General features: G+C 29.3%; 1 protein-coding gene across 1 annotated transcript in view; it reads right to left on the minus strand.

Moving 5' to 3' along the window:
* Positions 1-4,423: 4,423 nt before the first annotated feature.
* The window catches only part of LOC107439948 (serine protease filzig), a 53,433-nt gene continuing 31,366 nt past the window's right edge, over positions 4,424-26,490 (minus strand). Inside the window, exons 5-9 of the mRNA XM_043042850.2 lie at positions 22,991-23,070; positions 20,968-21,068; positions 12,939-13,207; positions 7,602-7,756; positions 4,424-6,480 (exon numbers count right to left, since the gene is read on the minus strand). Coding sequence (XP_042898784.1) covers positions 6,319-6,480; positions 7,602-7,756; positions 12,939-13,207; positions 20,968-21,068; positions 22,991-23,070 — 767 coding nt within the window. The 3' untranslated portion in view covers positions 4,424-6,318. The remainder of the gene's footprint in view (positions 6,481-7,601; positions 7,757-12,938; positions 13,208-20,967; positions 21,069-22,990; positions 23,071-26,490) is intronic.

The following is a 26,490-nucleotide window of genomic DNA, read 5'->3' on the forward strand; positions in this document are numbered from 1 at the left end:
CTACAAGGACTTGAAAACTATTCCAGCAAACAAGTGGTCCCGCAGTGGACTGATCATTAAGACACAGTTCCCAGCAGATCACCGAAGTCAAGCATCACTGGCTGCGGTCAGTGTGCGGGTGGGTGACCCACTTGGATCAGTCTGCGTAGGGACCGAGGGTGTGCGGTATTGGTCCTCGTTAAACTGTGCTACCGTAAAGTGCTGGACTTCGCGCGCAGGTCGTTGGGCTACCGAAGCGGGGGTGCCATCCCCTCTGCAGAGGATCAAAATTGTGATGGCATGTCTTCGGATCATCCTCAGGGATGTTTCCCAAACCGTCGCCAATAGCCCATTGTACAGCTCTAGTGCGACGTAAATGAACTACAACTACAACAGCAAACAAGTCAGCAGAACGGCTTATAAGCCTTGTCAAAATGAAAGACATATTGAGCTGTGAAAATTACAAAAAGGCACATGGAGTTACAATAAAATCAAACCCGTTACCTCCACATTTTCAAATCTTTGATCGAGGAATAATACAGTCGATTTACTCCCTCAATTATTTACACGATTATATATTTTTATTGTTTAGTTATTCATATACGCATGCAGGCTAGTCTTTAATACAAAGAACGACTTCTAAGCACTTGTCAGTCGAATTTAAGAACATGTAGCTCAAATTAGAGAAGGCCAGCACAAAGATACATTCAGTGCTATGGCAGGATTCGAACCTGATACCTTTACTCTGCAGAGAGTGGTGAAAAAGCAATAATCTTTGGCCACCGAAGCTCCTCAGTGTTTGATAAAAAAATGTCGAAGAAATGAATTTGAACACGCCGTAGATGGGTTTTCATTAAAATCCCTTTCTGACAGGTAATTTTTGCTAAGTTTAATGTTATAAGGCACAGTTTTAATTCACGAACTTTTAAAGTTTAAATTCATTTGTTAATAATAAGTAATAGCATATATGTTGAACATTTTCTCTCACTAACTCGTATTTTGCAATGAGATGACATTTTGAGAATTTATTGGGAAAAAGTACGAGTTAATTTTAAGTATGGTTCTTTCATTGTGTGATTCGAACAAATTTTTTTGCCAGATCCTTAAACAAGACAGTTTTTAATAAGAAAATCTATTATGTAAACAGCTTCTTGCTGTTGCAATATTTTCTAAATCTGATGTTCTTAAAATTTAAGCTTTATAATAAGTATATGTCATATGAACAATACAATACCCTCTAAACCGCATATATAATTTAATCGATATGCAAGGCATGTATTTATTGCATATAGCCAGTTTTGTTTTCTTGTATATCAGGGAATGACAATATTCTAACGGTTTTCTACACTATACACATTGAAAACACTATTTGCATAATGATTTTAAAATATTGATGCAAAATTAAATATCTTCTTCGTTTTTTATTTGCGCAGTTATGCAAATTCATTTCGAATTTAAAATGATATTAACTATCACAAAAATTCTTTTAAAAATTGCCGTTCCTATATGTTAATGCATAGAAAATTTTCATGCTAGTTTTAATTTTTTTTTTATAAGAAATGCTTTGAAAAATTAGCTTTCTAGATTTAACACTTAGGCTGGTCAAGATAATTTCTTACTTTTATGAGTAGCAAATTATTTCTAATTTATATCTAAAATAGAAGTTTAAAAGTGAAAAAGCATTTCTGAAACTCCTCTTTATTAAAATGCCCGCTGAAAAGTTGAGCTTTTAAAAACGGTCTTTTGTGTGGCATATGGGTATACGGGTAAGAAATCCGCAGCATAACGAATTTTTTTTCCGTTTTTTTATGAAATTTTTCTCTGTTTTAATTTCGATGTAAAAGTCTTTAGATCACTCTTTTTAGTTATTCCTTGAAGAAAATAACACCAAGCTTGTTTTTTTTCTTCCAATAATTCTTTTATTGTTGCTGGCGGATCAATGTTTAAATATCGTGATTTTAATCATATAAATGCGCTGATTTAGCTGCAGTTTATTTTACAATTTTAAAAATGCTGATAATTTAAACCGATTCGGATATTCTGCTTTAATATGAGTCATGAAATTATTTAATATACTTAGTAAATGAGGCGAACCAGGTGCGAATCCCAGTCGATACGAATTCCGCATCCGGCTTGTACAGACCACAGTGCTGAAGTAAAATATCCTCAGTGGTAGACGGATCATGGGTTAGAGTCCCCTTGCCGTCAGGCTAACCGTGGGTGATACTCGCTGTCTTCCTTTCCATGTAACGCAAATGCGGGTTATTTCCATCAAGATGTCCTCAATGAAGGCAAATTTCTCCCAATGCTCGATCCAGGAGTTCCCTTGTCTTCTGAATTGGGTTCAAAATTGCAAGGCGTCTCTGAGTTTATCATTAGTTGTCGTAAACCCATAAAATTGGGTCTACTGTTCAACGACGGTTATAAAAAAATATACTTAATAAAATTTTTTTTTCAAGGATGTTTCTATGCCTGAACTATCCTAGCATGAAAAGAAAATACATAAAAGCAATTTTATTATTAAAAAAAAACGAGTAAAATTATAATTTCTGTATATCCTTCGAACGAATCAACCAATATGTAAAAATTTTAAGTTACTTTACTATAGTATTTGATAATGAAGAAGGAATAAAGATTTTTGCCCATTTTTCGCAAAAATAACGATTGGATTACCATCTGAAGCATATTGAGGATTACTAAATTTTGACATATCAATGTAGAAAATTGGTTCTAATTGAGAGCTATTACACAATGAATAAGAGCATTGTTAAAAAAATGTTTTTAATTACCGTTTCTGTTATATAGCTTTGTCAGTCGGGCAAAATCAGGTAGTACAAAAGGCTACAGGCTACTGGACAGATAAAGTTGAAATTTCAAGAAAGTTATTAACATTGCATCAAATGTAAAGGATAGGTTCATGAAGCCCGTAGCATCGTAAAGAGCATGATCAACATTTTATTTGTGATTTAAGTTCTTAGATATCATAAACTAAATTAATATACTTTATACTGATGGTACCGAAAGTTGCAATTAGAATGAATTAAGAACTATTTATGCTCCTTGACTCTTAAGCCCCGCTATGTTTCTCAGTATCGAAAGGACGTTGCATTAATTTAATGCTTTAAATAAATATTACATCACGTAGAGAAAAAAAAAGAATACTACTTTACTCTATTTTTCAATAGGAAAAAGCGTTTTTTTCGTTTCTCATTATTCCAATATGTATCCGGTTTTATCCGATCAGTTTGATTAAAGTTGGATCATGTCAAACTTCCCAAAAATAATTTACTCTCTAAAATAGTTTTTTTTTTCATTAGTTAATGATTATTTTTAAAACTAAAGAGCTAATTTTTCATTTAAATAAAAAATTTAAGCAATTTTGTCCATGCGCTGTCATTCCAATTAGCGAGTGTCTTCGAACTAAGATCATTTTGAGGTTTTTTTTTTTGTAAAATAACATTTGAAAAACGCAGTGAATTCTCTATTTAACGAAATTTTATGTCCTATTTTTTTCCTATGATCCGTCATTTTTTTCTCCTTATTTCTCAAAATATTTCTGAACATTTCAAACTTATTGTTTTTTTTTAAAAACACATTTTATGGTATAATGACCTGGAATTGGTTTTACCAGTCTGAGAGTCATAAACTGCCGATCACTCTGATTTTCTCCAGGATGTGCAACTCTTATGATATTTACAAGATTCTGTTTACAAGAAGCATTTTGATGGTTAAGATTAAAGTTAATAGATATTAATTTATAAAATAAAGGTGTACTTAATTAATTGCAGTTATTATAATTAATTTATACTAATTATAACAATTAAATTTAATTGTAATTATAAAATAAAGGGGTAAAAATTTAGAATAGCTATGAATGAAAAAGAACATATTTATTTTTCATTGAATTATGTTTTCTTTAAATTGAAAAGCTCGATGGAAGAAGATAATACGATTTTTTGCAAACGCAAATCACATTTATAATTCATTAAATTAATTATTATTATTAGAAAAATATTTCTTTTTCTCTCGGTATTTTGCATAAATAACTTCTTAAAAACAACCGAATTTTTGTTTAGATATGAATATAATTTCAGATTTGAAAAATAAATACTGGCTAAAAAAGATGTCCTTATTCTCGGAATATCCTTGACCCTTCAAAGTAACACTGAGGTTTTCCGGAACCCTATTTGGAGTTCCGCAAAACCTCATTGTTTCAAAATTCAAGTTGTCTCAAGAAATGTGTTCGCTTGTTTTCGCATTGAGAAAATATTATTATATTGGATTAAAATTTTTTCGTTCTAGACATTTTTTACCAGTTTTTTTTATCGGCAAATAATGAATTTTTGAGTAAGCAGTTAACGCCGTTTTTTTTTCCTCACAGAAATCTTATGAATTAAGATTACAATGACGCATTAGTTAAAGTAAAATAATCAGAGATTCAAAATACAATTCATAAATTTTATTATAAAAATGTACTTTATTCCAATACAAAGAACTTCACATCACAATGTTATAGTTTGATCAACAAATCATAACATAATAATTTAAGAATGATACAAGTTATTTGGAATGTAATCATATATGTAAATAATGCTGGAACTCTTTTGTTCACATAAAATGTTTATAAATAAGATGATTGATGTTTATGAGAAACATGTATGATACATATAAGAAATATATTTAACACCTTTTTCGCATCTCCTATTTTGAAAAAAAATATGTAAGTAAAAACAAAATAGAAACTGATATATTGAAAATATGTACGTATCAGATTTTGTTCGAATATGAAGCTCGAGTTTAAATATTTATTTCTTTATTTTTTGTAAAAAATATTTTTTTTTAAAAATTTGTCTCTTTATAGTTTAAAAATAATGTTTTGGGCATTAGTTTAGAAAAAGTTAAATTATTTTTTCCTTAATTTGATTTATAAAAGTTGAAATACTTCTTTAAGAATTTAATAAAATTTTTTCTCACGTAATAATATAAATATAAAATATAATTTTTGAAATATGTTCGAATAAAATAAATTTTGTTTAAGTATCATAGCAATAATTTTTCAATATACAAGCAGAATAATTAAATTTCCATAAATCTTCCAATTTCTTTTTACTAAAATATTTAAAATCAAGTTTTTATTAAAATATTAAAATTCTGTTTAACTCTTGTCTTTTCCTGATTTTAAAACCATTGTTGAAAATATGTATATTATAGTAATTTAAAAAAAACATTATTAAAGATTTAATTGAAATCGATTGTAAGAAAATCAGATACTAAATTAGTTAAGGAAAGTTCAGAGCTAATATTCAATGTTTTCAAATGTATAATATTCATACAATATTTATTATATAAATTAGTATAATAAAGTTATATTTAATTATTTATATTATTTGTATTTTAATTAGAAGTGGGTACTGTATCAGTGGTATTTGTATTAATTTGTTCGACTCAATCGTTCGGATATTTTTTGATTTTAAGATTTAATCCAGTAGTTATATATTCCTGTACTCAAAAAGAGTAATGGTACATTCATGATTCAGAATTTAAATAGCTGATTGAATAGCCAATTCAAATCTTGATTCAAATAGTTATTCAATAATCATTTACATATAAAATAATTATATTTCTGATAAAGGCATTATAAAATAAACATTTGATAAAATCACTTAGATTAATCTGAAATTTATATATAATCATATAATCATTATAGAAAAAGGTTTACATTTAGGTAACGATAAATAATAATTTTTCATTAAAAAATATTTCTCTCTTACTATAAGTTATATTCCTTTCCACTAATTTATATACTATCACATATCACACAAGTAATCTTGGCAAGATTTTATTCAATTTTTTTTCTGCTTTGGCATTCAAATAAAATCTGTATTCCCATTTCCTGTTAGAACAATCCAGAGTCCACTGAACAAATCCATGAAAATTCATTCATAAATAAATATACACATATATTTTTAATATACATTAACGCAACAACCATTCGTGAAATATCACCATTTTATACACATAACAATCTCCCATAGCATATAAACCATTCTATAATATTCAGTTTCAATATCTATAATACTTAGTGTCTATGATACTCAGTTTTCATAACTATACAAAAAGAATGTTCATATGCATTAGAAAATAGATTTTTTTAAAAATTATTTCACTCATTAATCGCTCTACCTATAAATCTATTTAAATGTAAAATATTTCAATCATATATAAAAAATAAAATTACACAGTTGTGTAATTCATACATATATAGGATTCCTACGCTCTATTCCTAGTCTAAGTAATTCATTTGTCATAAATTCGACAGATCAGTTTCGTAGAATTGGCTTAGAAAATAATGATCTGGTTGATCCATTCCGAAAATTTTGTTATTCTTGTGTAGACTCCAGGTTGATTTGGTAGAGCACACCCTATACCCCAAGATATTACCCCAGCTAAAACCCAACGACCATCATCTTCTTGGAGAACCATTGGTCCTCCAGAGTCTCCCTGAAAAAGAAGAGAACCAGGTTAGCGTTATTTAAAAGCATTACTTGGTATAGACTACAAGGTTGAACAAGATCAGTTAATCTTCAGTGATCTATCAGCTATTTGAGATTTATGATTACTAATGGCAACAATGCATTTGAGTTTTTTTGTCAAAAGTTTCATTTGGGAACTAAAATTGAGCCATTCATTTCAAAGTCCCCCTCCCCTAATACTGCTAGAGCATGTAAAAAGGTGACTTTTTTTTTGCAAAACTCAGCAATATAGAAACACCTTCTATTCAAATGTGTACAGTGCCCCGCTGCGGTCAAAGGCTTAACTGCTTGTTGACGATTTGCTTATGTCGCAGAAGAAGATATCATGGAATAATTTAATATATTTTAACTACTGGTTTAATGAATAATTTTCCTATTTTGATTTAGTAAAATTATGAATTGTGGAGTGTCTCAGTGTTATTTAAAATAATTACTTTGCATAAACTAAAAGTTGATCAGTTAATCTTCAATGATCTATCAGCTATTTGAGTCTCACGGTTATTCATGACAGCAATGCATTTGAGCCATTTTTCTTAAAAAAAGGTTTCATTTGAGCCATTATTGTCAAAAGTTTCCATCCTAATGATGTTAGAGCAAGTAAAAAGGTGACCCATCTTTTTTTTTTGCAAAACTTGTCAAAATAGAAACACTTCCAATTCAAGCGAGTGAAGCGCCTCGCTGCGGTAAAAGGATGAACTACTTGTTGACGATTTGTTTATTTCATAGAATGGTTTTATATACTTTTATTATAGGTTTTATGCACAAATTTTCCCCGACTAGAATCAATAAAATGATGAATTGTTGAGTGTCTAATCTTCAGATTCACAGCATGACTAAACCTTTACCATTTGGTGTTGCCAGACGATTCCAATTTGAGTAGAGCGAAAAGAAAGGAAAAGAAATGAGCTGCGAATACCTCACTGTGGACCGTCATTAAGTATTATTCGTTTATGAAGGTTTTACTGAGAACTTTGTCAACAATACTTTTTAGGTTCCATAAGACATTGAGTAACTCATTTACAATGAGTAGTGCTTAAGAGGTATTTATACAAGAGCTGTTAAAGACATAGTGAAAGTAAACGAGTTTACCTCGCACGAATCTTTGCCTCCATCAGCATATCCTGCGCAGATAAAGATATCAGGAATATCTTCGACGAATCCTGCTTGTCTGTACATGCTCTCACATAATTTGTTTGTTATTACTGGTAGAGAAACTTCCTGAATAACATCAGGAAGGGGACCATCTGAAAATAAAACAATAACCATAAAAGTAACATAATAGAAGACAAATATTTAGCAGAAAAATAGGTTTTACATGAAACCATAATATCAATGTTCTGAACCAAAACCTGCAAATTTTCTTTAGCCTAATTCAGTGTTAAGCTGTTACATGTTACTATTCAAGTATTGGTTTACTTTGGTCTAATATTTTTAATAATGCAATAATGCAATTCTATCAAACAAAACTTGTGATTTACAGTTGGACTGGTAAACTATGATTGCTTATAACTTATGATCATGATTAAAACTTAATAATAAGTTATGATTACTTGCTAATAATTTCATTTTGCCAACATTATTGAAAAGCTGCATTATATGTAAAGTTTTTTTATTTGGAGTTGGGTATTGAAATTGGAGACTTGAGCATTAATCATTTGAGCGATCTTTTGGAATTTTTAAAGATAAGCTTTACTTTATTTTATTTTTACTTTTCTCGTGTTTGTGTATGAAGGAGCCGGTTATCGCTTCGTGGGATTAACATTTCGACACTAAATAATTCTGACACTTAACATTGTCATTAACATTTTGACACTAAATAATTCTTCACAGAATTTAAACCAGGAAGTTTTGTTTCCACGCAGAAAGGGAATATTTTTTGTTGAGCTTCTCTTAGATTTATATGAAATAATGTGTACATTTTATCTAAAATGTGGAAGATCTAAATCTGAAATATGTCAACTTTCATCGGTGAATATCATTATTCTCATAATTACCCAAAAAATTGTAATATTTGACCAAAATATTTATCATGCACTATTTCATGTTAATTTAATCATTGATATTTTAATATTTATTTGATAGTTCAGTATCCGATTAGAGCAGATTAGAAAAAGCATTGTTGGGGATACCAGGAAGATATGTACTGAGCAGGCGCCCTTAATTTTGAAAAAAAAGAAACCCAACAGTGCAAGGAATACCGGGAAAGTGCTTGTGTATAATGACACTTGATGTGTGCAAGTGTATAGTGACACTTGACAGTAAAAAAAAACATCTTAATAGGAAATGCTAAGAAATAAAATAAAAAATTAGAGTAAGGAATACCGCAAAATGGAACTTAACTTAAAAACCTTCGTTGTAGTGAATACCGGAAAAAGATTTTCCATGTTAAGATCATGAGGGTAGAAAATACCGTTTATTATTATTGCCACCCCTGCGCAGTATTACCAACACTGATGTTTTTCCTAATTTATCATATCTGATATTAAAATATCGAATACATTTTGTAATACCGATAAATATATGAATAGCAAATCAGATCTAGCATATATTTCGGACATTTAGCATAGTGACTGATCGATTGTTGACATTCATGGATGAAAGTCGACAATCATCAATTTCGATTTTTCACACTGATATGTATTTGATATATTAGTTTTGTACCTTCGTAAAGGCGTCCCCAGCCAGTAACTGTAGCGTATTTGCCGACGTATGTGTTATTTCCTGCTGGAACACATATAGGCAGGATATTCCTTTGGAATGTGACAGGTTCATAGAATCTCAGCAAAGCCAAATCATATTCGAACGTTCTTCTATCGAACTGTGGGTGTGATGCAACTATCTGAACTCGTCTCTCAACAAATGGGAGTGGTTCATTTTCATGACTGATATCGTATTCTCCTAGACGAAGAAGTATATCCGTCAACGGCACACTGAAAAAAAAATGTGGATATATTACACCTCTAATATACATAAAAAAAGTTAACAAAATCAGACAAAGACTCTAAAATATAAATTACAGGTTTTCTTTAATGACCGCCCTTAACACATATCCATCCACGCGATGAAAATTCGCCATTTGACTGTCGATCACCAGTATCCATATGGTAAAAACTTGTCGTTTGTATAATGCAGTAGATATTTGATTATCAAGAAATGCTGGCATTTAGTCATTGACGTCGTAATTCCGGATGAATACGTGTTAATAGAGCATTGGTGGATCAGAAGATAGAGCACTCGTCTCCCAATAAAGGGACCCCAGTTCGGATCCCAGCGATGGCTGATAGATGCAAATTCCCCTCCCAGCTTGCACCGACCACAGGGCTGACGTAAAAATATCCTTAGCGGTAGATGAATCTTGGGTTAGAGCCCCCTTGCAGCCAGGATAACCGTGAGAGGTTTTCGTGGTTTTTTTTCTCACCTTGTACAGCAAATGCGGGTAAGTTCCCTCAAAAAGTCCTCCACCAAAGGCAAATTTCTCCTAATACTTGATCTAAGAGTTTCCTGGTCTTCTGGACTGAGTTCGAAATTGCAAGGCTACGGAGTTGAACATTGATAGTCGTAAACTCAGAATCGGGTCGGCTGTTAAACGACGGTTGTAAAATAAAGTAAAATATGTTTCAATAAGGGAGGCGTTCAGAGCTAAAGTGCAACAAGTCTCAAATTATAATTACGAAATTGAAGTTTGTTGACTCTAATTTAATTAAATGTTATTAGGAATTTTAGCGTTATATTTTCAGAAAATAGTGTTTGAATATAAAATAAAATATAGACTATGCTTTTGAATTAAGATAATGATTAGTTGTGGATTTAAGTTATTGTTCTTATCTTTAGAGAGAGTAACAACAAGCAGTTCCAAAATTGTTCGGAATACGGTTGCAATAGTGAATGACTATGGAATCAGTTACCACACTTTGAGAAGTTTTCCTCAAATTTCGTTTTCATATTCCAGGAAAAAACCATGCGAAACTGTATGTTTCATTTTTTTTTTTTTTTACTAGTCAAAGACATGAAACAGCGCAACAATTAAATTTATTGATGACCTGATTGAGCTTAAGCATAAAATATAACTTTATTTTTAGATTCTTTTAATAAATTTCTCACTAGAAAGGACTTTTTTGCAAGCAAACTAACAATTTAACGAAAAAAAAAAAGTTTTTATTTTTATTTGCATTTTCTTCTTCTCCACTGCTACGATTTGATTGATGGCAAGGTGCATTTCACTTGCTTTAGCTTCCAATGGCTGTTTGAAGGCTTATTTAAGTGCTTTAGGGTTCCATAAAAATCTGCCTGGATTCATTAAAAATTGTTCCTCTGTAGTGTTTTGAACGGTGAGATTAAAAATATGAGAATTCAGTGCTGATTTTTGTATCATTATTAAATGCTGCACTTTTTTTATGAGTTTTTATTTGTATATAATAACATAAAAGATCTTAATAAAAATGCAAAACATAGCTATCATGTTTTTAAAAGCTATTCATTTTATGAAGTGTATGGATATTTGATTTTAGTTCTGCCTATAATATACATACTTTGATTAGTTAAGATTAATTTTAAAAGCAAGCAAACTGAATGCGTGCATTTAATTTTAATATGCCGACCCGTAGAGAACGGTCATGGAACTTGCCTTGCATCAGAAAGGTTCTGGGTTCAAATCCCGGACAAGACATGGATGTTCTTTCATTCTCTGTACTATCTGTCCTTACTGTGGGAGCAACGTTGGACCACCTAATATGGTGCCTCTGAAAGAGTAGCCAAAAAATATGCCCTTCAGCTGCCTGTATTGACGAAATGTCATTCCCCAGGTGGGCATTCGAGATTTTTTTTGTTGATATTTCAGCAGATAAAGATACCTTGCTGCTGCTCGCTATGTTAATTAAATTTCTGTTGAATTAATTATTATTTTAAATTCTTAAATCCCCCCCCCATTGGGTTTCAACCATTCACTGTCTGTTACCCGTATATTATAACTTACTAAATAATGTTTAGTAAGTTACATAGTAAGTTTTGAAGCTGTAGTCAAAATAGGAGTGAATAAATAGTTCTATATCAGTCTTTTATTCTTTATTTACTTAATTGCGTGTTGAAATTTATAAATTCTTATTAGTAATGATGATTCATAAAATATATAATTAGCAAAAATTATAAGCAATTTTTATAAGTGCCATTCCCGAGGGAAGAAGTCGCAGCCAGGCTGTGCAAGAAAAAAAAATTGTTAAAAAAGATTAGAAAAAACAAAGGTTGCACTCTGTATTCGTTCGTAATTTCGGTAAACATCTTCGTTTTTATATTTAACCTTTTCAACGTTTTTCACCTAATGAATATGACTCAACCTACACGTTTTTAAACAATGCGGGCATTGAAGTTTCACGGAAACCAGACGTCTACAGGCGGAAATAGTTCTCAGGCGTTTCTTGAAAGGTAATATCAGAACCACAAGGGGTCGATGGCCCTTTCGCCGACTTAATAAAAAGTAGGGTACTATTCCAATTTCGAGATAAATAGTATTCAAGAGCAATTTAACACCCACAAGAACTTCATTTTCTAAAAATGCAACTGATCATTATCGTTTCAAAGAAAGAATAGGTTTTTATTTTTAACACAGTTTCCAACTTCAGCATTGTCAAGAACCCAGTGAACTATTTATTTTTAATAATAGTCGCAAACGGAAACAGTGTTTTTGTGTTTCTGAGTTTTTATGGTTCATTTAATTCCAANGAAAGTGAATCTTTTTTGTTGAGCTTCTCTTAGATTTATATGAAAAAATGTGTACATTTTATCTAAAATGAGGAAGATCTAAATCTGAAATATGTCAACTTTCATCGGTGAATATCATTATTCTCATAATTACCCCAAAAAAGTGTGATAATTGCCCAAAATATTTGCCATGCCCTATTTCATATTAGTTTAATCATTGATATTTTAATATTTATTTGATAGTTTAGTATCCGATTAGAGTACAGTAGAAAAAACATTGTTGGGGATACCAGGAAGATATATACTGAGCAGGCGCCCTTAATTTTGTAAAAAAAAAAAGAAGCCCAACAGTGCAAGGAATACCGGGCAAGTGCTTGTGTATAATGACACTTGATGTGTGCAAGTGTATAGTGACACTTGACAGTAAAAAAAACATCTTTATAGGAAATGCTGAGAAATAAATTAAAAAATCAGAGTAAGGAATACCGCAAAATGGAACTTAACTTATAAACCACAACACTGATGTTTTTCCTAATTTATCGTATCTGATATTAAAATATCGAATAAATTTCTTAATACCGATGAATATATGAATATCAAATCAGATCTAGCATATATTTCGGACATTTACCATAGTGACTGATTGATTGTTGGCATTCACGGATGAAAGTCGACAATCATCAATTTTGATCTTTCACACTGATATGTATATCATATTTATTAGTTTTGTACCTTCATAAAGGCGTCCCCAGCCGGTAACTGTAGCGTATTTGCCGACGTATGTGTTATTTCCTGCTGGAACACATATAGGCAGGATATTCCTTTGGAATGTGACAGGTTCATAGAATCTCAGCAAAGCCAAATCGTATTCGAACGTTCTTCTATCGAACTGTGGGTGGGATGCAACGATCTGAACTCGTCTCTCAACAAATGGAAGTGGTTCATTTTCATGACTGATATCGTATTCTCCAAGACGAAGAAGTATATCCGTCAAAGGCACACTGAAAAAAAAAAAGATATATATTACACCTCTAATATATATGTAAAAAAAAGTTATCAAAATCAGACAAGGACTCTAAAATATAAATTCTAGGTTTTCCTTAATGACCGCCCTTAACACATATCCATCCACACGAGGAAAATTCGCCATTTGGCTGTCGATTACCAGTAGACATATGGCAAAAATTTGTCGTTCTAATCCCAGAGATGGCTGGTCGATACGAATTCCGCACAGAACACAGTGCTGATGAAAATATCCTTGGTGGCAGACGAATCATGGGTTAGATCCCCCTCACCGTCACCCCTAACCGTGAGAGGGTTTTGTGTTTTTTTTCTCACCTTGAAACGCAAATGTTGGTAAGTTCCCTCAAAAAGTACTGCACTTAAGACAAATTTCACCTAATACTTGATCTAAAAGTTTCCTTGTCTTCTGGATTAGGTTCAAAATTACAAGGCTATGGAGTTGAACATTGATAGTCGTAAACTCAGAAACGGGTCAGCTGTTCAACGGCGGTAGTAAAATAAAATAAAATACTTTAATAAGTGAGCTAAAGTGCAACAAGTCTTAAATTATAATTACGAAATTAAAGTTTGTTGACACTAATTTAATTAAATGTTGTTTATTCATGAAATTTGTTCCTTATAGTTTAGGAAATATACTGCAAAATTTTAAACAAAACTACATTAATAATAAAATATTGACTAGTTTTAAGGTCTTCTGGTACAACTGCGTTTTGTAATTATTAGGAACTTTAGCGTGATATTTTCAGAAAATAGTGTTTGAATGTAAAACAAAATATTGACAATATTTTCGAATTAAGATAATGTTTAGTTGTCGATTTAAGTTACCACATTCTTATCTTTAGATAGAGTAACAACAAGCAGTTCCAAAATAGTCCGGAATAGGGTTGCAATAGTGAATGACTACGGAATCAGTTACCGCACTTTGCGAAGTCTTCCTCAAATTTCGTTTTTCTTATTCCAGGACAAAACCATGTAAACTGTATGTTTCTTTTTATGTTTTTTTACTAGTCAAAGACATGAAACAGCGCAACAATTAAATTTATTGATGATCTGATTCAGCTTAAGCATGAAAATATAACTTTATTTTTAGTTTCTTTTTATAAATTTCTCACTAGAAAGGACTTTTTTGTAAGAAAACTAACAATTTAACGAAATAAAAAAAAACGTTTTTTTTTGCATTTCCTTCTTCTTCACTGCTACGAATTGATTGATGGCAAGGTGCATTTTACTTGCTTTAGCTTCCAATAGCTGTTTGAAGGCTTATTTAAGTGCTTCCGGGTTCCATAAAAATCTACCCGGATTCATTAAAAATTGTTCCTCTAGTGTTATGTTAGCATCCTCTGCAGTGTTTTGAATAGCGAGATTTAAAAAATGAGAATTTAGTGCCTCTCAGTGCCTGAGGCCATTTGAATTGGTCCTGACAGGTTATTCTGGATCTTGACTTTTAGCTTAGTTTCGTTCAAAGTAATTGTGATCAGCTTAAATAATTTTTCAGGTATGTTAAACTCGCTCATAATCGATTCTGCAAGCAATTTTCAGTTTACTAAGTCATGAGCTGTTTAAAGATCAATAAACAAATAATAGGTTTGGATATTGAATTTTTTTCGATAATTTATCTTAAGTTGAAGATGTTTCGTTGTTGATCTTCCCTTATGCAAAACAGCATTGATGATCATCAATGATACTATCAATATATGCTACGAATATTTTGAATAGTTTGTGGAGAATACTTCACAAAAGATGAAAAGCAGGCTAATGCCTTTGTAGTTTGAATACTTCTGACATCCAGGACTCCATCCATCCATTGTAATAGGCAAGTGATGCTCATTCTCCATTCCTCAGGTAAAACTTCAGGATTCCGTACAGAATTGATAATGTGGTGGATTTTCGTAACATTATTAAATGCTGCGCTTTTTTATGAGTTTTTATTTGTATATAAAAACATGAAAAATCTTAATAAAAGTGCCAAGCATAGCTATCATGTTTTTAGAATTTTTTATTTTATGAAGTATATGGATATTTGATTTTAGCTCTACTTATAATATAGATACTTTGATTAGTTAAGATTAATTTTGCAAGCAAGCAAACCGAATGCGTGCATTTAATTTTAATATGCCGACCGATTTGTGTAGGGGACAGGGAACTGGCCTTGCATCAGAAAGGTTTTGGGTTCAAATCCCGGACAAGGCATGGATGTTCTTTCATTCTTTGTACTATCTGTCCTTACTGTGGGAGCAACGTTGGACCACCTAATATAGTGCACTTGAAAGAGTGGCCAAAAAATATGCTCTTCAGCTGCCTGTATTGACGAAATGTCATTCCCCAGGTGGGCATTGGAAAATTTTTTCTGTTGATATTTCAGCAGATAAAGATACCTTGTTGCTGCTCGCTATGTTAATTAAATTTTTGCTTAATTAATTATTATTTTAATTTTTTAAAATTATTTTTTTCAATTAATTTTGGGTTTCAACCATTCACTGTCTGTTACCCGTATATTATAACTTTTTGAATAATCTTTAGTAAGTTACATAGTTAGTAAGTTTTGGTGCTGTAGTCAAAATCGGAGTGAATCAATATTTCTATATTAGTCATTTATTCTTTATTAACTTAATTGCGTATTGAAATTTATAAATTCTTATTAGTAATAATGATTCATAAAATATATAAGTAGCAAAAATTATAAGCAATTTTTATAAGTGCCATTCCCGAGGGGAGAAGTCGCAACCAGGCTGTGCAAGAAAAAAAAATCGTTAAAAAAGATTAAAAAAAAAACAAAGGTTGCACTCTGTATTCGTTCGTAATTTCGGTAAACATCTTCGTTTTTATATTTAACCTTTTCAACGTTTTTCACCTAATGAATATGACTCAACCTACACGTTTTTAAACAATGCGGGCATTGAAGTTTCACGGAAACCAGACGTCTACAGGCGGAAATAGTTCTCAGGCGTTTCTTGAAAGGTAATATCAGAACCACAAGGGGTCGATGGCCCTTTCGCCGACTTAATAAAAAGTAGGGTACTATTCCAATTTCGAGATAAATAGTATTCAAGAGCAATTTAACACCCACAAGAACTTCATTTTCTAAAAATGCAACTGATCATTATCGTTTCAAAGAAAGAATAGGTTTTTATTTTTAACACAGTTTCCAACTTCAGCATTGTCAAGAACCCAGTGAACTATTTATTTTTAATAATAGTCGCAAACGGAAACAGTGTTTTTGTGTTTCTGAGTTTTTATGGTTCATTTAATTCCAATAAGTCACATTTTGAATAAGAGTATCAAGACATTGAAGATTTTTATGCATCTCATTTATTTAACCGGAAAGAATTTTTTTCATCAGTAACTTATTTCTGATTTAAAACTGCTGGCTGATATTTTGCGATGTTCTATAAACACAATTTTAAATTAATCTTCTTAGATTTACAAATTTGTGTTGCTCAATATTAAAAAATTGTAAATGCCATCTCTGTTTTGTGCGTTCAATTTTATGTTACATTTTGCTTCGTTGCACAGAAATTATTACTATTAAAAACTTAAAACTACAAAGGTGTGTAGACATTAAACACATAAATATTTAAGATTCGATAATTCAAGAATTTATTGTTAAACTTGTTGTAAACAATAGGAAGCGGGCCACTCTATATGTCACAGAAAGACAATTACTTAGTTGAAATTTGACAAACTGAAAGAGCTATATTTGCTTATAAGTTTAAAATGAGTATTTTCTAAAATGCCAATTTGTTCGAAAGTTATTGCAATACTAAATGCTATTTTATGCGATTTTTTTTCTTCCTCTTTTTTTGCTTTATGTTACATTTTGTTGTGCTGCGCGAAAACTTTAAAGCTTAGAAGTTAGGAAGAACAAATATGTGTAGGAAAATTTACAAAGAGTACGATGGAGTAGGAAAAAAAAAGATTCGATTATTTGTTACAGAATTATTAACTTTTAAACTCATTGTAAAAGTATACAATGCAGGAATATATCTATCGCTTGCTGAAGTGCAACAACGTGGTTGAAATTTCAAGTGCGGAATGGACTATTTTCATTTAGGATCTTATTTTTTAAAAACCTTTCACTTTTTTTTAAAGATTTACTTTGCTATTTTCATTCTTCAATAATATTAGAAATTTTCTTCTTATCCCTATTGTATTACAAAGCCTATTCATTTTATATAACTAATAATTTTCACATACATTAAATCGATGACTTACAACACTGATATATCTTATCATACTTGAAGCGCAAACCAAGAAAAATAGCAAGTACCATATTGTGGGAAAACATAAGTAGCATAAATCTCTGTATTTCTTTAAAAGGAAATACTTAATAAAATTTAAATTTATTTTGTTCTTTGTAATGAATAGTTGGTATCCCATTCCTATTCAAAGCATGTTGATTCAATTTTTTTTATTTAACTTCTACATTTAAAATTTACAAGATCTTTTAACAAAGTTACTGTCATATCACTGCTTAGAACGTAAACACGTTGATCAGTTTTTGCTTATTTTTAATTTAACCTTAAAATATAATATTACGGTATTTATTCCAAATGGAATAAATTAAATTTAGCTTATGCGTTGAAAAAAAACAGTTGGTATTATATTTTTGTTTAAGAAATTCTTAAAACTCCTAAACAATTATTTCTATAAGATAAATGGAAATTTTTTTCCAGATTGAAAATATACCAAATAAAAATTACGTTTAATTAAAAGTTTATTTTATCCAAAATATGAGAAATACTTATGCGAAAAGCAAACGAAGGAACAAAATCAAGACTCTAAGCTTCGATAATAATACTTAATAAGGATTTGATGATTTAAAAATGATGCATAATAAAAATTTTTTGTTCAAGGGATTATGATCTAAAGTGGTTTTAACCTGAAAGAAATATAATCATAAAAATTATTTATAGAAAAAACACCTTTTAAGGTTTTTTTTTTGAATATATGAATTTACAAAAGTTGAATTTAAAGATGAACATTTGTACCAGCTATTACTCGTAAATAATAAAAATATTTTATGCAACTAAAGTGAAAAAAAATTGAGCTAAATTGTAATTTGTAGAAATTAATATTAAATCTTTCTCGGGAACATTGAGAGTATTTAAAAAAAATGTTGAAACGGTCTTTGTAAAATTGAATCAAATCCTGATAAGCACTATCTGAAATAAGGTTGAATTTATTTTATTGTTTCAACTAAAGGAAATAAAAAAGGGATATAAAAAATAAAATAAATAAAAAAAAAACTAATAAAAAATGAAATAAATAAATAAAAACAGCGTACCATTAAAAAACTGCAATAGTCAATGGCGGTCAAACCATTCCCAAGCAGTTTCCGGAAAAAATCATGCACACATAAATCGGTTTATTAAACTAAAAGTTAAGACACGTGCTCCGTTTTCCATTAAATTCCATTGAAACAGATAGCGTATAAAATAGCTATCGGATTTAATACAGTGATATTAAAAAGAAGAAAAAAAATAGTTCATTCGATCGCATAGCTTAGTTGACCGCTTAAACTTTCCTTAGATTCAAGGTCAGGAGAGACGAGGTCACGATTGAATCTTCTCTTTAAAAACTTGTCAACTGTTTACCTGCAAATCAATGAGTGCGTACACGTGAATCGACTCGCTAATAAACAATGAAGAGGAAATTCTCGTGAATTAGCCGTAATTAGGGTTTTACGTGGAGTATTAAAAGGTGAAAACAATAATGAGAGTAATTTAATGTGATTACATGAATCGCATTATTTCATTGTTTGTGACAAGGAATTTATGTTTTTGCGTAATAAGAGAGACATCATTTTAGAAACAACAGGGATTAAGATAGACCTTTCAAAAGATGATTTGAAGTGAATGGATTTGAAGAAATTATCGAAAGTTGTTAGCTTTTGGTGTTGATAATTTGAAATAGAAAAAACACTATCGCTTTAAATTTCAATACACGCATCACTTTTATAGTTTTTTCAATAAATAAGCAAAATAATGCACTTTTGCGTGAACATAAGTTAAATACAAACACAGAAATATAACTCATTGCAGAATTTAGAACACGAAAAAGACGCAATGCAAACGTGGAATATTCCTCATATTACAGAATTAGAATACACAACAGAGTTTTGCCTTATATTTTTCCTTATTCAAAGTACTAAAGTCTATTAGTACTGTAAGTACTTTTAACCCATCGTATATGATATATACCCAAAATATTACTTGAAAATGGAACAATATCTTTTGACTAAAAATACTACAATGTATACTACTTGTTTAAAAACTTCAATCGCTTCAAAAATAAACATATATGAAAAAAACAGTCAACATGTTTCAAGCTCGTCAAAAACGGGTGCTTATTTTTTAAGAGCTTGAAACATGTCGACTGTTTTTTTCATATATGTTTATTTTTAAGACGATTGAAGTTTTCAATCGATCAATATATTACCGCTTCAGTTTATTGAATTTATTATTCAAAAAGGAATAATTTTTAAAAACATTCCTAACGAGAACTACACCTGAAGTTTAATATCGGTACCTTGAGATTATATACCATGTAAATTTACTTCAAAATTAATAATGTAACGAGCGAATAACTTAACCGGAACTGTACCACTCTTTAATTTCTGCTGCGAGTGAGTTCTCAGTTTACAGGATCTTAGATTTTCCCTTCAATTTTTAATTTCTCTTTCTTTTGAAGTAAATATTTACATGTGTTAAATTTTGTTTTGTTTTAAGCTTTCATTAAATAGATTTTTTTTGATGTAAACTGATTGCTAAATTCTTCAATAAAACTATTTCTGTTCTTATAATATTTTGTTTTCTATGCCACGAAGTAAAACTACCTCAGACTGGTATAATAAGATATTTAATGGTAGCTTATTTCAGTTAAACCATAGTAATGCATAGTCAAATTTGAAAATTGAAATATTTTTATACCTCATATTAGGTTTGTATCAAATCATAGTTAATCAATCTACGAAATTTCTAACATTATCATAGAACACAAATTGCTTCGTTCTTGATAGCTACAAAATTGTTTCTTTTCACCCGTTTTTTTGTTTTGTGAAATTAGTGAAACAAGTTCCGTGACTTTTTATTAAATTTTGGGTAATTTTTTCATGTTATGAAAGTTTAAAAATTGTCACCAAATTAGTAAGCCAACCCCGATAAATATAGATTCGAATCTTCAAAATGAATTCTAAAGTTATCAGTTCAAAAAAATTTCTAGGTGAATTTGTGTTAATTACGGCACGGACTGTGCTTATTCTAACCTGAAACATCCAAAATTTCGAACATGGTAGTAAAAAAACAACTTGTTTCGTTTTTGATAGCTAAAAAATTGCTTCTTTTAACCCGTTTTTTTGTTTTATGAAATCAGTGAAACAAGTTCCATGACTTTTTATTGAATTTTGGGTAATTTTCTCATGTTATGAAAGTTTAAAAATTGTCACCAACTTAATAATCCTACCCCAATAAAATGTATAGCTTAGAATCTTCAAAATAAATTCTAAAGTTATTCGTTCAATTTTTTTTTAAATAAGTGAATCTGATTTAAGCACGGCCTGGGAACGTGTTCATGCATCTTTTTGATATTTTTTTTATATTGCAGTTATGATTTTGAGTATTATTGCAGAAATATATATTTTACATCGCAGACTTGAAATATTACATAAATATACAAACAAAGAAATATAGAAATGATAAATTCAATGTTTTTTTTCTTATTAATTTGTACGATTTCTTACTTTTCAACGCAATGTGCTGCCGTGATAGCCCAAAATTCGTTAAGAAGTGTGGCGCCACATTTATGAAGGAAAGCATTTTTCTTCCATTGCCTTAAAGAGACCTAAAAGAATACATATATAAAATAAAAAAATATAATTTTAAAGCCATTTTTATACAAAAAGCAAGTTTTTTTTCCATTTCAAAGTTAATAACAAACAATAAAAATATGCAAGAATATTATTAAACGCTTGACTTTATTGTGCATTATCGTGAATATACTTTGATAATATAAAATTCAAGATAATTTGTTTTGTCATGTTTTAGGTATTTAATGAAATAAAATTCGATAAATCTTTTGATAAATTTAGATAAGATTTGATAAATTTGAAAAAAAAGAAAAAAAATTTTTTTAGAGAAAGATTTAACGTTTATTTCTACACATTAATTTTTAGTTTGTAGTTTATTATATATTTGAGGAAAGAAAAATGTTTAAACAGTTTTAAGTGATCTAAGGGCCGTTCTTAAATGTTATCATACTTTTTCAATATTTTTAATCTCCCTCCTCTCCTACGTCACGACTTCCCCATAACGACATGCTCTCCCTTGTCACACATCACACTATATTATACGCAAAAACATATGATAAGGGCAGTTCACAAACAAAACACGCTTTACAGATTATATATTAAATTTTATTTTTAAATTTAAACTACTCTCTTCAATGATATTTACGAGCTTAACAATAACGGTGATTAGATGTGAAAAAGATACATAAGAGAAATATAATATAAATAATATAAAAATAACTACTGGTTTTAAATAATTTTGTTTTTACCCAAATGTGGGATGTCTCATTTCTTGTTGCTCCCTCTCAACCCTTGTTACAAACCGTCACATTTTATTGAACCCCTTTCAAAGCGTGGTATCATTTATGGAAGACCCTTTTAATAGTCATTAATATAAGTCTTGTAGTCCAGGCTCATTTTATACTTTCGAACTATTTCTTAAAAATTTATTAGAAAGTTTCACACGATTAATAAACTAAATTGCTTTAACTGTCAAAATTGTGATTTTTATTATTATCAGATTCTATATCATTTTACTACATTTGTGCTTATATTATTGCTTCATTCGCTCTATGTAATTAGTATATAACATTTAATAGAAAGCATTGATTTTTGTTTACTATTTTTAATGATTTGAAGGCCCTCTTGTGATAGTATAAGCCACAAAAAATAAAAATTAAGAAATAAATAAATTAGAATTAACTGTAGTGGATATTTTTTCATTTTAGTAATAACCTTCTATTTAAAAAATATCAAACCTAAATTAGTTGTGTTTTTAATTATAAATATGACTTAACACTAGGTTGCTTAAATAAAACTGCCTTTAATTTCCTTAACTGCCTTTAATTAATTTTAATGACACAATTTCTTTGAATTTTGTACAGCATATAATTTTTTTATTGTTAATATTTACTAATAACTTGCTATATAACTGTAAATGATATAAAAATATTAAAAATTGATTTTAAACAAATTTCTTTACGCATTATTTATTCTTTTACAATCCCGTCATTTTGACTGCTTTTGGGCAATATACATACTAAGTTTCAGTCGTTCTAGTTTTAACGAAAAAACTTTGTTTCCCTTTCTTAAAACATTGAAAATGAGCTTACTTTTTTTTATCGAAATAAACCCTTTTATTTAAGTTATCTTGCATAGTCAAAAGTGTAAGTTTTGTAATAATTTGCATATTTTGTAATTTTCCATTCATAATCAACTGTCATATAAAGTTTAATTATTATGTAAATTATACACAATAAAATCTAATTTGATTTAAATCACTGATATGGAAGATTTATTTGATTAATTTGGATTCGTCATTAGTTTGAATCACATTAGTAAACTGAGTCTTTGAATCATTTCGATTTATATTATCCAATTATAATGTGTTCAAGAATATAGCATGGTACTTAACAATTATAACACACATTTGTCTATAAAAATGAAATAGTAAGTTAAATGTAAAACAGTCACGTACCACCCAAGGCCATTCTCCAAAGTAAGAATTACCACCACCTACTATTCGTCCAACAGGACCAGGTTTGGGGCGTCCACATACTGCAAAAAACAAAAAATATTACATTAAGGCATGACATTTTTATCAGGTTTGTTTCTATATTCATAATAACGGAACAAAAATAGTTAATAAAATTTATTCTAAATTCAATTTTGATGGTAAAGAGGTTTGTTTCAATTTTTGGTGTTTTAAAATCTACATGCCGTCCCAATTGAAACTGATTAGTTTTTTTAATAAAAAAAACTATTACAGGAAAACCGTTATAGTTAATAAAAAATAGTTCTTACCAAAAACTCTTGTGACTGGGCATGAATGTTCTTTTCCGAGTTTTGGCTGTTAGTTCGGAAATTTTGGACAGATGGCGCTTTACGCTCTTACTACACTTTACTGTACTAATTTATTCCCTTCGACATATTGTTGCTGCTTATGGTGGATATTTCGAAAATATTGCAATTCCATTCATGAAGAGAGTTCAAATAAAATTAAGAAGATAAGGCAAAGAAACATAACTAAATTATATTTAATTATTTTTCCTTGATTTACAGGTTTTCTGTCTGCAGTGCCATCTGTCAGAAAATTTTTAAACTTAATCCAGCAACTCTGGGAGCAAACAAAGATGTTGCAACAGTTGTCAATATCAAAATAAACAATAATACAGTTCCATTAATCAGTCTACTATTTAAATTGGAGCTGGTTTGGAATAAAACTTTGAGTATATTTGATTGCTCAACACTATGGTTTAAAATTGATAGCGTTTTTACCCTTCACTCTAATATTAGTTTGGATCCCTAATGTGTGCACTTTTTTCACTTCATTTTTGACAAAAATAACACAAATAAATACTGAGAGGGGCTATTACGAAACACCCAGTAATAATTAAAGAACCATACTATAATAAATAACTATGCAAAATAAAACAGTGAAATTTCAATTTATATAAAAAAAATAAATAGTTAAAATTCATGAAAAAATATCAAAATTATTAAAAATTCATCTAAAGCTAAATTAGCCAAATAAGACAGTTGTGCAGACTCACATACTTGGACTGAAATTTGGCTTTAATACAGCTTATCGAATAAAGATATTTGGGTTTTGTTTGAGCTAAACAAAATACTCATGTTGAATTAAAATAAATACATTATTTTCATTTGTGTTAGTTTTTTAAATATCGTTTGTAGAACTAAAATTACGAGAGAAACTTTAAACGCGTTTTCTCAAAACTCATTTTTAAAAAGCAAACAAGCAAGTGCTATTATGTGACGTGTTATTCTCTAAATTGGCTTTTTACTGAATAGAACTGTAGTTTGTATAAACCCACTACCAGGGATTTAGAAAAATTCAAAATTTTTGGGAGCCTAGTTCTATTTTTAGGAGCCTGTGTGCAATGGGATGAAATCAGCATAGGAGCTATTTTCTTTTATTAAATTACATCAAAACTAGTAATCTTATTCAATATTATAGAAAAAGTAAATAAATTGGTCAGAAGGAGGTTATATAATTCTAATTATACAAGATAAGAAATATAACAGACATACTAGTTTTTTTTTAGAAATAGGATATTTTTTAAATTGAAAATACTAAGATTTTTAGTTTTGGAGCTAAAAACAGGTTTAAATTTTATTAAAATATCAGGTGCAAGCTACGATTTCATAGGTACCATGGCGTATTTTTTCAATAGTATTTAATTAGAGTGTTTTAAGGATTTTGCGGGATTATAACCGTAAAAATTACGGTTCATCAGATTTTTCGTTCCGTAACATGTTCCGGAAAAAATGGATTTCACAATAAAAAGCAACGGTATTCTTAGTGCCGTTACTTTTTACCCTAATTTGATCCAGAATTTCTTACAGTGTACATCGTTCGAATTTTATTGTTCGCGTACTTTTTTAATTTAATTTTGATAAGTGTTTTAAAAATAAATACTGGGGGTTTCAATTAGAGAACTTTCGCTAAGAAATAAATAACTATACAGTCAACAACCATACAAAATAAAATATTGCCAATTTTCAACATATTGCACAGTATTTATTTATCTTATAGAAGCAATATACAAATATATATATATATATATATATTTGTATTGCTTCTTATTATTTAAGAATATGCTATTTGTATAATATAAGTCTTTATATGGCGATATATTAAAAAAATTTTCGTATTTAATCATTTTTCAGTGAAAAAAATATATTTATATAAGAGAATGCAATTATTGCATTTAAAAGACAAAATATACAATTAAAAAACAAATTATATGAGAAATATGATTTATTTTAATTTATCTACACGCTTACGTAATAAATATAATTAAAAAGAGAGAGAAAACTCTTGTATGCAGATTGCAGGTGTTCTGTTATATTGTTAATTGCCGCTTTGCCCTTCACCTTGACCTTGTATCGTTTTACGAAACAAGAGAAACGATTTGCATAACTTAAAACGCATTTAATTTGAAGTTTAAAAATAGCAATGGCCTATTGTGTAATCTTTTATTATTTTTTTTATCTTGCACTTTTAACATAGAACAGTTTAAAATCCATAATATCACATAAATGAGTTTTAAATTTATTTTACATTATGATGTTTTAAATAGTGGAGAAAGTTAGCTAAGGGAAAACTCATCAATAATCTATATGATTTTTTTTACAATATTTTTTAACATTAGTATAAGTTTGCTAAGATATCGATAAGTCATATGGATTTTTATCAGTATGTCATATCAAACTTTATTTTCCTACAATATAATTTTCTTAATATTGGTACGAATTTGTTAAGGTAAAATTTATCAATTAGTCATATGGATTAATTTATTTTAATATAATTATTTCTTACTTATGATAAACATTTGCTAAGACATAAGTTATTTATAAGTTATATGAAGAGCTATTCTCTTATGAGATAATTTTTTAAATATTATTATAAGTTTAATAAGACAGAATTCATTCACAAGTTAGGTAAAACATTATTTTTTTATTATAAAATATTCGAGTATAAAATATTCGAGTTCAATGATGAAATTTATAGAAAAATTATGTATCACACTACCGCTATGAAATTTAAATAATTTTACTTCAACATACAACAATCTTATCTTTTTTTTAAAATTAGGAAAAGTTTTAACTGAAAAAAGTTTTACACGTATTATTTACAACACGATTAATGTAGTAAATCTGTATTAAAACGTTTATGCTTTATGAAATGAGTTAAAAAAATATTTAACAAGTTGTTGAATCCTATTTTCTTTTATTCACTGTTTTTATTTGTTATTGAAAAGTTAATGTTTTTCTCGAAATAGTAAGAGATGAATAAAAAAGTTTAACTAAATTGTGGGTTTTCTTGCGAAAAATAATTGAATGAATAAATAAATAAATAAATAAAAATAAACAATTGCTTTATTTAAAGTCAACGGTGCAAAGAATCGTCATGATTCACAGATTCGCTATGATAAGGTTTTGATTATATGTTAT

The sequence above is a fragment of the Parasteatoda tepidariorum genome, chromosome 3 (assembly GCF_043381705.1).
Source record: "Parasteatoda tepidariorum isolate YZ-2023 chromosome 3, CAS_Ptep_4.0, whole genome shotgun sequence".
Lineage (NCBI taxonomy): Eukaryota > Metazoa > Arthropoda > Arachnida > Araneae > Theridiidae > Parasteatoda > Parasteatoda tepidariorum.